Source organism: Arvicola amphibius, chromosome 9 (genome assembly GCF_903992535.2).
Source record: "Arvicola amphibius chromosome 9, mArvAmp1.2, whole genome shotgun sequence".
Taxonomy (NCBI): domain Eukaryota; kingdom Metazoa; phylum Chordata; class Mammalia; order Rodentia; family Cricetidae; genus Arvicola; species Arvicola amphibius.
The window spans coordinates 47,688,219-47,699,864 of NC_052055.2; the positions used below are offsets into that span (position 1 = coordinate 47,688,219).

The following is an 11,646-nucleotide window of genomic DNA, read 5'->3' on the forward strand; positions in this document are numbered from 1 at the left end:
GCTGAGTGATCACCGGGGCCCAGGTTGTGGTAGCAGGGGTGGTCCCGGAACAGGATACCACTACCATGAACATGCTGCTTATCCTCTTGGCTCCACATTATCCAACCACCCCCAGTCTAGAAAGGAGGTCACTAAGGGGGAGGGGAAAGTCGGGCAGTGGTGGTGTGTGCCTTTAATCCCAGCACTCAGGAGGCAGAGGCAGGAGGATGTCTGTGAGTCGAAGCCAGCCTGGTCTACAACATGAGTTTCAGGACAGCCAGGGTTATACAGAGAGAAACCCTTTCTTGAAAAACAAACAAACAAAAAACAAAGAATAAACTTTCACTATATGGGGAACACTTCAGCTCCTTGATGGTCCCATCTCTCCTGGAGGCAGAGAAGCTTTTGGGAGGGGCTCCTGGGTCCTTTTCATGAGGCTCTGGGGAATATGGTGCTATTTAGTTGACAAGACCCCTGAGTTAGGCCTAGTGGCCCAGGATTATAACTCCAGCACTCCAGAGCTAAGGCAGAAGGATCATGAACAATCGGGAAAATGCAAACGAACTACAGCGAGGCACTGGGAAGCGTCGTTAAAGGTAGAGAGCGGTCCTTACACGCAGGAGGCCCTGGCTGCTGCTCCAGCACCACCCACATAACAAAACAAAATGCACTGGAATTTCACCTCCCACTTGTTAGGATGGCTATTAGAGAAAAAGATGCTCCACGGGCTGGAGAGATGGCTCCAGATGGGTCAGAGCTCTGGCTGTTCTTCCAGAGGACTCGATTCAATTCTCAGCACCCCTAGGCAGCTCACAACTGTCTATAATTCCAGCTCTAGGGGATCTGGAACACTCTCTTTTGGCCTCCTAAGGTAGCAGGTAGGTCACATGTGGTACACAGACATACATGCAGACAAATCATGCATACACATAAGCAAAAAAAATTAAATGATGTTACAAAACCCCTACAACCAATGAAAATGCAGAGTGATGGAGCCCAGTCCTGACTGATAGCCACTCCTGTACGTAGGACTCAGGGGATGTAGAAGAAGAGGATACAGAATGAGGGTAAGAACTGATGGAGCCGGGCAGTGGGGGCACACACCTTTAATCCCAGCACCCGGGGAGGCAGAGGCAGGCGATCTCTGTGAGTTCAAGGCTAGCCTGGTCTACGACACAAACTCCAAGACAGGCTTCCAAAGCTACAGAGAAACTCTGTCTTGAAAAAAAAAACAAACAAACAAAAAAGTTTTATGTATAGTTCAGGCTAGTCTTGAACTCTCTATGTAGACTGTGATCATACTGTCTCAACTTAGTTTTCAGAGTTCTGGGACTATCTGTACTTGCCACCAAGCCTGGCTGGCTCTTAAAAGTATTATGTGTTGTGTGTGTGTCTGCCTGCTTGCCTGTCTATCTAAGTGGTGTGTGCATGTTTCTTTCTTTTCTTTTCTTTTTATTTATTTTATACACGGACCACAGTTTCCCCTCCCTCCTTTCCTCCTGTTCCCTCCCCTCTACCATCTACCTCCCTACCCCATCCCCTTCTCCTCTGTCACCCTCCCATGGGCTTGAAGAAAGCCTGGCGCAAGAACGAGCTCCTCCCACTGCATGGAGGCTGGAGGAGGTAATGCAGCATGGGGAACAGGTTCCCCAAACCCAGCTATGTGCCAGGGACAAGTCCTGATCTCTCTGCTAGGAGCCTTACAAACAAAAACATGCATGTTTCTATGTGTACAGGCACACCTGTGTTTGGGTACATTTGTACATATGTGCACATGTATATAGATGCCCAAGGTTGATGGGTGTCTTCCTTGTATATTGAGGTAAAGTCTTTTGCTGAACCAGAGACTGCTTTCTCTCTCTCTCTCTCTCTCTCTCTCTCTCTCTCTCTCTCCCTCCCTCCCTCCCTCCCTCCCTCCCTCCCTCCCTTCCTTTCTTCCTTTCTTCCTTTTTCTTTTTTTTTTCTTACTTTTTTCGAGACAGGGTTTCTCTGTAGCTTTGGAGCCTGTCCTGGAACTAGCTCTTGTAGACCAGGCTGACCTCGAACTCACAGAGATCCGCCTGCCTCTGCCTCCTGAGTGCTGGGATTAAAGGCATGAGCCACCACCGCCCGGCCGAGACTGCCTTTTCAACTAGTTTGGCTAGCAACCTTATCTGGGGAGCCCTTGTTTCTGTGTTAGACTAGAAGTGGCTGTCATGCTCACGAAGCTTTTCCATGATTTCTGAGAATCTAAACTCTGGTCTTCGAGCTTGTGCAGGAAGGGCTTTCTTGCTCAACTATCTCCCCAGCCCAGAACAGATAATTTTTTTGTTTGTTTTTTGAGAGAGGGATTCTCTGTGTGTAGCCTTGCTTGTGTTGGAAATTGTGCTGGAAATTGCTCTGTGGACCAGGCTGGCCTCAAACTCAGATTCCACTGCCTGCCTATTTTCTTTTTTTTTTTTTTTTAATATAACTTTTAATAGGGGTAGTGAGATGGCTCATCTGGTAAAGTGTTTGCCAGAAGACCTGAGTTTGATTGGTGGAACCAACATGGTGGAGAAGCGACTCCCATTAGCTGTCTCTGACCTCATTAAGCACCGTGGTGCATGTACGACATTCTATAAATACATAAATGTAATAAAAACTTAAGTGGGGCTGGAGAGATGGCTCAGAGGGTAAGAGCATTGCCTGCTCTTCCAAAGGTCCTGAGTTCAATTCCCAGAAAGCACATGGTAGCTAATGACCATCTGTAATGGGGTCTGGTGCCTCTTCTGGCCTGAGGCATACACACAGACAGAATATTGTATATATAATAAGTAAATTAAAAAAACTTAAGTGTCTGTAATGCACATGCACAAACTATATAAGAATGTTAACTAATCCACATGGTGAACACACATCATAAATATAAACAACTTTTACCAGTTTAAGAGACAAAGACACAGAGGCTGGAGGATCAAGTGGGTGATAGAGACCAATCTCAGCTACAAGGTGAATTCAAGGCCAGCCTGGGCCTGTCTCAAATAAAAGCAAAGAAGGAAAAGGAAGAAATAATGATCCCAAGGAAATAGTTCAGTGGCATAGAACTGACTAGTGTGTTCCCAGTCCTGGGTGTCATTCCCAGAGCCGGAAAACAGACAACAGCAACAAAACTCCTGCAAGTGAAAAATGAGTGTTTGGGAGGAACTGGTGGTTTGTGGTGTTTGTTTTTCCCCATTTCTCCCAGCTCCCTGGTGGCTGTGTCTTTGCACTGACTTTAGGTCTTCTGGGTGTGGACAAGGGCTATGTGCTGCTGTGACACTTTGGGATGGCATTTAGGGACCACTCGAGATGATCCAGGATGATCTAATCTCATCTGACTCTTAGTCCCTGCTGCAAATATGCTTTTTCTTTTTTTTTTTTTTTTTTTTTTTTTTTGGTTTTTCGAGACAGGGTTTCTCTGTGGCTTTGGAGCCTGTCCTGGAACTAGCTCTTGTAGACCAGGCTGGTCTCGAACTCACAGAGATCCGCCTGCCTCTGCCTCCCGAGTGCTGGGATTAAAGGCGTGCGCCACCACCGCCCGGCAAATATGCTTTTTCTAAACAGCACAACTCACAAGTTCCGGGGACTTCATTTGGTTGGTGCTAGAGACTGAAGGCCAGGCTTGGTGCATTCTGAGAATTTCATGTGAGGAAATTTGGGGGGCTGTTTTTCAACTTACCTCAAAGGCTATATAATCCAGGCCTCCTAGCACCAGCCATTTCTCCAAGGGTCTTTTATTCCTCAGGTTGGAAATCATGTTTTAAATCTACATGCAGGGACTGAATGCTATGATTTAGCGTGGACAAATGGCAAATATGACTTACTATCCCCACTTCCAGGCTGGTTTGAAATTTGAAAACCTCCTGCCTCAGTCTCCCAGGTTCAGGGATGACAAGTATGAGCCACTATATCTGACCTGATCGTCTCTTGAACATCCATTCTCAGTCTGGTTGTAGTCACTGGACAGTGTTGCTTTTACTATCCTCCTGACCACTGCCCCCAGAACCTGCACCCCCTGTAGACTCTTTCCAAGACCTGTCTCCCTAAAAAGGTCGAAGGTGTGCACGTGAGGATAGCAGTGCTCCAGGCTGTCCACTCAAAAGGAATGTCAAGCCTTTCTGGGGATCCTAAAAAGGCCCAAAGTGTCATGGGAGGATGGCAGGGCTCCAGGTTCTGTCCACTCAAGGGGAATGTCAGCTTTCTGGGGACTCAGGTTTCTGGGACTGCTGTGGGGTCTGAAGGAAGGAATAGGGTCTTGGCTTTTTCTTGACCACCTTCTAGCCTCACCTCCGCCCTTGAAGTTGCATTCTGCAGCTCTTCTGGTCTTCCTGTGTAGACTCTGGCAACAGAAAACAGCCCCTGGTTTCTGCTTACTTCCTCTCAGGGGTTGCAAGGCCAAAGCTATTTTGACAGGATACTGAAACACCATCACAAAGGTGTCCCTCCTCCCTTCAGTCACCAACAACGACACTGTGCAGAGACAGACACAGTGACACTGTCTTTGTTGGCCATGTTTTCCTTTTTCTTCCTTTTTTTTTAAAAACAGGGTGTCTTTGTGTAACAGTCCTGGTTACCCTAGAACTCTCTTTGTAGACCATGCTAGTCTCCAACTCACAGAGAACCAACATCTGCCTCCCCAGTGCTAGGATTAAAGGTGAGCACCACCACCGCCTGGCTGTTGGCCATGTTTCTTTTTTCTTTTCTTTTCTTTTCTTTTCTTTTCTCTTTTCTTTTTCTAGACAGGGTTTCTCTGTAGCTTTGGAGTCTGTCCTGGAACTAGCTCTTGTAGACCAGGCTGGCCTCGAACTCACAGAGATTAAAGGTGTGCGCCACCACCACCCAGCTTGGCCATGGTTTTTTTTTTTTTTTTTTTTTTTTTTTTGTTTTTCGAGACAGGGTTTCCCTGTAGTTTCTAGAGCCTGTCCTGGAGCTAGCTCTTGTAGACCAGGCTGGCCTCGAACTCAGAGATCCGCCTGCCTCTGCCTCCCGAGTGCTGGGATTTAAGGCGTGCGCCACCACAGCCCGGCTTTGGCCATGTTTTTTAATACTGCTTTCAGAGCTGCAAAGGGGGCTAGAGTAATGGCTCAGTCATTCAAGGCTAGGCTTACAAACAAAAATACAAAGTGAGAAGGGCAGTTTTGTTTGTGATGAAACAATTAAAATGATTACTGTTGATCAATCTTCAACCTTCAGTATGAGTATTTAGCTTTTATATGACAAAACGAGAAATGTAGCCTGATGAGAAAGCACATGCTGTAATCCCAGCACTTGAGAAGCCGAGGCAGGAGGATTGCAGCAAGTTTGAGGACTAGCAGGACTACATTGTAACTTCTGATTCAGTTGCTAGCGCTACATATTTAAATCTTGTCTCAAAACCAACCAACCAATCAATCAACTCCAATAATAACAAAGAAACACACACACACACACACACACCAGTCAAATAAAACAAACCTCCCAAAACTGATGGGTAGACCACATCTGTAATCCCAGTATTTGGGAGGTGGGAGTAGATTAGAGAAGTTCAAGGCCATCTTTAGCTACCTATCCCTAGAAAGGCCTGACATGGCCCTTCAGCAGACAGAATCGGGAGCCCAGATACCCTCCATGCACACTCTGCGCCCTTTCAGAGGTGACAGGTTTAGGATAGGATGGAGTCTGGGCTACATGAGACCCTGTCTCAGGAAAATAAAACAAACAAACAAAAGGAATGATACTCTGATACATTATAACATGGATGGAGGTTGAAAATATAATATGGATGGAGATCAAAAGAAGACTCTCTCTCCCTCCCCCCCCCCGGTCAAAAAAAAGAGGCAGAAGAATATAGTTTAGTTACTATGAGGTATCCAGAATTAAAAAATCCCCCAAACCACAGGACACAAGTTGCTAGGGACTGGAGAGTTATTGTTTAATAGATATACGGTTTCTCTTTGGTATATTGGAAAGTTCTACAAACAATGGCAAGAGATTATAGTTATAAAACAATTTGAATGTAGTTAATTCCACAAAACATATACTTAAAAACTCTGATGGGAGCCAGGTGCTGGTGGTGCACACCTTAAAACCCAGCACTCGGGAGGCAGAGGCAGGAGGATCTCTGTGAGTTTGAGGCCAGCCTGGTCTACAAGTGCTAGTTCCAGGACAGGCTCCAAAGCTACAGAGAAACCCTGTCTTAAAAAAACCAAAACAAACAAACAAAATCCCCCCAAACGCTGATGGCTTAGCAGTTAGGAGTGCATGCTGCTCTGCAGAGGATCCAACCTGAGGGTTCTCAACTGTTTGCAGCTCCAGGGGATCTGATGGTTCTGGCATGTGCTCACATGTGCATAAATGCAATTAAAACCAATAAAAGTAAAATCTTTAAAAAATGGTTAAGGTGATGGGAAGATGGTCTAGTCAGGAAAGTGCTCACCACTCAAGAATGAGAACCCAATTTTGGATCTCCACAACACATGTAAAAGAACTGAGCATGGCCAGGCAGACATGGTGGTGCACGCCTTTAATCCCAGCACTAAGGAAGCAGAGGCAGGCAAGATCTCTGACAGCCACAGCTACACAGAGAAACCTCATCTCGGAAAAAGAACAAAACACCCCGTCAGAACAAAATAATAAACAAATAATAATTGGCTTGGTAGTACAAGCCAACAATCCCAGCACTGGGGATGAATAGACAGGAGGATCCTTTGGGTTTGCTGGCCACTTAATGTGTGAATCTGGGAGAAAAAAAGGAGGGACTGACAACTTGACCCTAGAGAAATGGACTCCAGCTCCCCTTTGACCTCTTCCCAGGACAGAGGTACAGGTGACACATGCACTTCTTTCTTCCGTCCAAGGTCTGGCACCTCTGCCAATACAACCATCTAGTACTCTTCCCCTCTATTACCCTTTTCACACTCTGACCTTTCTGAAGACCAGGAAGTAAAGCAGGAGGAGGTGGAGAGGGATGCGTTCTGGAAAGTTCCCTGGCCCTTAGGGGGTTCTAGCTTCATCTTCTTCCATTGGTCTCGCAGCCCTCGTTGTATAGGTCTGCCAGGCTGTGCCACACCAAGGCTTCTTGTAAGCAGGCCTTTTGGTATAGCTTATGGAGAAGACTGAGAGATAAGGAGGGAGCCCATTTAGCTGGGCCAGTAACCAGTCTAGGCTGTGCCAACTGTCCTCAGGCCTTTCTGGAAGGAAGAAACTACTAGCAAAGGGGTATGTACAAAACGGTGTCTTTATTGGTACAGTCTCAGGGGCAGGTAGGCACCATCCCATGGGCCCACTTCCCTTGGCTCCTAGCTTCAGCAAATCCACCTCATCCCCTCCAGTGGGGTTGGATAGGGCTCCAGACTCAGGCCTCTACATCCACGGGCGCACTGATTAGTGTTCCAGGAAAGTCCTGAGCGAGGCCACCTGCCCGTTTCCGGGCTGGCTGCCGACACAGTGGAAGGTGACTAGAGGAAGACATGGCTGGTAACACGAGTGGTCCTCAGGGGTGGCACTTCAAGCTGCATCTGCCCTGGCAGGACTGCCTAAGTCACAGTGGCTGCACGGTGACATGAGACGGGCTGGGATTCTGAGGATCTGACTACCAGGACAAGTGGCTGACAGCACATCAAGCTATTTTTTCCTCCGGGAGGCCCCAGAGTCACTGCTGTTGCTGTTGGGGGCTACAGTAGCCTGCTCAGAGGCAGCTCTGGGATCCTTTTTGGAAGTCTGCTTGCGTTTTTCCTCTCTAGATGGTTTTGAGGACTGGAGTGGGCGGGGGGCAAGCAGGGTCTGTACAACTCTGACAGTCACCACAGCTCCCAAAAGCCCCCATAGCAGGATGGGAGGCTCCAGAGGAGACAGCTGCGTGCGTACCCAGTTCAGTGTCTTAGCCAGAGCATTGCCTGAGCTTCGGGCCCGGAGTGGACTCTTATCCTATGGAGATAAAACCAAGAAAAGCCCATAAGATTTACTCCTGCAACAGGCAAGCACCCTGCTACCTCCCACAGTCCAGCTGACTCCTTCACACCTTAAGTCCAAACTGTTGGAGCAGCGTTTCCAGCGTTGGGTGCCCCAGGGATACAGGTGGGAAGAATTCTTCTACCCACTGGCGGTGCCACCATTGGCTGTAACAGAACTGGATAGTCAGCATGTGGCTACAGACCAGGCCTGGCACCCCACCAATCACCCCAGCTTTACCTCTGCTCCCCAGGCTTTGAGAACCAGTACTTATAGCGCTGGGCCCGCAGGTAGGTGGGTGGCTGCTCATGAAAGGGGTACTCGGCAACATGGTTCTGTACCAGGCGGATTACTGTGGCAGGGGATGAGAGGTTAACCTGGTTCTGAGCTTATCCTTCCATACCCAGCCCCTCTTCCAGCCTATCCCTCACCTGGCTCTTTGCCCTGCAGGAGACGGAGCACCAGGCTGGTGAACCAGGGGCTGTGCGTATGTGGGCCAAGGGCTGCAAACCACATCTGCCAATCAAGGCGTGGCTGGTGGGGTATCACAATAGGGGGTGGTCGGCTCACATTCCCAGGTTTGTACATGAATTCTATCTCCTGAAAGATGGACATGTGGTTAGCTGGAATGGCTGGACTTGGTCCCTTTACCCCAGCATCCTTTGGGAAGGCTCACTGTCCAGTGCTGTCCATCATAGCTGCCCTCCAGCACCACTTCAGGCCGCCCACCCAGACCAGTCATCCGACGGAAGAGGCCATACGAGCTGGCCAGCTGTAGATGTTCCACAGAACTGAACAGGCGATGAGCCCCAGTCCAGAGATGCCCGTGGGTCCCAGGCTCCATATAGGAGTAAGGTATCTGCAAGCAAGTAGGCAATAGCTCAGTGCTGCCCCATCGTCCCGCAACCCCATTCTCCACAGGGGTACCTACTAGGCTTATCAAGAACATGGCCACTGTGGCGGTGCCCAGGATGGAGAGCTGGATGCTGGCAAAGAACTTCCGTAGCCATCCTTGCACCTGGATCCACCTGGGGACAGGGGGCCCAAGTACTGTCAGGCCACGCCTGAGCTGAAAGCAGCATCTTCTCCCTGCCTCTTCAGGTACATACATACCTCCAGAGGGCAATAAGCAATTCCCAGGCCAGGGAGGCTGCCCCCAGCCACACCGTAGGCAGAGTTACCATCTTCAGCCACTGGGAAAACTGGTGGAAGGTGAAGGCTACCAAGGGAGGAGATTGTGATTAGGGGCTGACCCAGTCCTTCTCTTTAGATCCCCAGGCTGGCACTTACTGGTTTTAGAGAGGATGATATGCTGCTGCCAGTCCACCTCCAGGCCAAAGTAGAGCACAGTGCCATAGGCCAGCAGCCCATAGGCAGTCAGTTCCAGCAGTACGGAGAGCATGGTCAGCAGGGCCTTAGGCCAGGCTAGGGGCAGGACAGTCACAGGTTGGCTGAGGATCTGCAGCCAAGGGGCTGGGGCGGAGGTGGAACTCTTTGGGAGTACTAGGCAGATGACATCCGTTTGGTTATCATGACAGGATGACACTCACAGGTAGGCATCTTCTTGTGGCTCCTGAGGCCAGGCTCAGCAGACAGGTGCCGGTCATCCAGGAGGGAAGTGGTAAGCACCAAGGTTAGCAGGTTGAAGAAATTGTAGTTACCAGTAATGATGATCAGGACTTGCAATAATACCTACAGAGAAGGTCGGCAATCAGCTCTAAGGCGGGCTGGTCTTCCTGTGCCCTGCTAACCCGCAGGCTAACATTTTCATAAAGGCTACATGCAGCCTTGATCTGAGTAACACATCCCTCTGCCTACAATGCTTTCCCAACGGCACCCGAATCACACAACCACTCCCAGGGCTGTTCTGTCCCCAGCAAGACTCGCTGGCCAGTGATGGAGGCCCACACTCTCTTCCACCCACCTGAGCATAGAAGGCGGTCAACCGTAGGCGGCGAATAGGAACAAAGAACAGGGGAGGTACTGCGATCTCAATGAGGAAGGTGGCCACCACACTGAGTTTGTGCAGCCAGACGGGCAGGTGGTGGGCAAACCAGGCAGCTGGCGTGGGCAGGCACTGTGTCTCATAGTGGTAGGTGAGAGCTGCAGGTAACGGGTGGGGGGGTCAGGGTTGATTAGAGCCTCTAGACCATCCCGGCTTCAGGCCCAGGCTCTCACCAGTGAGTCCCCACCATGCAGGGCAGCGGCTGGTCAGCTTGACCACACCAGAGGCAAACATGAGTCGAAACAGCAGCCAGCGCACGAGCCAAAATGGGAGGTTTTCATGGGGTAAGGCCCCTGCTAGTCCACCCTGGGGGGCCTTGTGATTGGAAGGCTTCTTCAGTGGGGCTACTAGTATAGCCAGGAAGCCTGTCTCCAGCAGCAGGGAATCCCTATGGGGAGAAGAAAGATCATAAACAGTTCTTCTCCATTAAGGCTGTTGCCCTCACAGGGTCCTCCCAGGAGACACAAACATCCCTTGCCCAGGCTCAGGCAGGAGTCACTCACCACTGGAAATAAAGGAACACTTGGCCCACCTGTAGGGAGAGGAGCTGTTAGGCATCGTGTGTCTGAGGCACCAGGCGAGGCAGTGGGTGGGTTAGACAGAGGCTGAGGTTCTAAGGGTCTCACTTGCCTGGCAGGTTGATAAGTAGGCAACCCAGAGCAGCAGGTAGGTGAAGGGGTGTCGCAGAGAGTTCAGAAGCAGGGCACCCAGTGCTACCACCGTGCCCAGTAGGGTCAGTAGATCCAGACCCTGGGCAGTATCCAGTCCCAGTCTTGGTGCCTCCCAGAGCAGGGTTGGTGTTTCCCACAACTGCTGCCACCGACCCTTGCCTTGGGGCCGCAGTGTTCTTCGAGCAGGAAGGATGCCCTCTGGGCCATAGAGGCCTGTGGGAGGGCATGTCAGTGTCTTCTCAGACAAAATTCAGCCGAAGTTAAGCCCTGAAGGTGCCCCACCACCAGCTCCAGGCATGCAGATGCCCTATTGTCAGGGCCTCCAAAAGCGCTCTATCCCCAACCCCCTCACCGCCACCCTCCGCATCCTGAGTTGTGCCTGCGGATGTTCCCGCCCCAGGTAGGGCTTGCTCTACCAGATTAACTCTCTCAGGTTAGAAACTGTTGACCTCAACCCCAGGTTCAAAAGACCTAACTCTCGGTCACCACCTTCCGCGGAAGTTCAGGTAGAAATCTGTCTCCTACTCCCTTCGGGGTTCTGCCCTAATCCCAGATGAGAATCCGAACAGTCAGTCACGGGAAACCGACCCTTGCACATCCTTCTCCCTCCACACTGTTGGGGCCCGCAGTACCCAAACTACTGCCCCCTAGTCCCACGTAGAGAGGCCTGAACCTCACACCCGCCGCCGAGAGATCGTACTCAGGGTGAAGGAAGGGATGATACCACGTGTGTGTGTGTGTGTGTGTGTGTGTGTGTGTTCCATTCTCAGCGCCCTCACCTGGGATCTGGGTGTAGAGGGACGCAAAAGCAAACGTGTAGACAGCGGCCACACCCTGCAGGAAAAGCTGCTGTGGGACCCGGGAGCTCGCCATGTCCGCTACGCGGTCCGCCGGATCAGTGCCCGCTGGTTCCACCCCCCTCCAGCCCCGCCTCTGACCCACGCCCCAGCTGGAATCCGGCGGGTTTGTCACTGCGCTCCACCCCGTGCAGGGGAACTCACTGCTATCTGGCCGGTAAACTTAGTCACAGCGGGTCCTTCAGGGACCGCCCCGGACGCGTAA

The 11,646-nt window shown here is 50.5% G+C and overlaps 1 protein-coding gene across 1 annotated transcript; it reads right to left on the bottom strand.

The window, feature by feature from the left end:
- Positions 1–7,177: 7,177 nt before the first annotated feature.
- Positions 7,178–11,494, bottom strand: Lmf2 (lipase maturation factor 2). Its single transcript, XM_038342756.2, has 14 exons — positions 11,364–11,494; positions 10,544–10,797; positions 10,417–10,445; positions 10,087–10,301; positions 9,833–10,011; positions 9,459–9,600; positions 9,199–9,333; positions 9,022–9,127; positions 8,840–8,936; positions 8,585–8,767; positions 8,340–8,508; positions 8,149–8,260; positions 7,979–8,075; positions 7,178–7,884 (listed from the first exon to the last, which is right to left on the bottom strand). The coding sequence occupies exons 1-14, from the start codon at positions 11,455–11,457 to the stop codon at positions 7,582–7,584; spliced, it is 2,115 nt and encodes a 704-aa protein (XP_038198684.1). The 5' UTR covers positions 11,458–11,494; the 3' UTR covers positions 7,178–7,581.
- Positions 11,495–11,646: the final 152 nt, after the last annotated feature.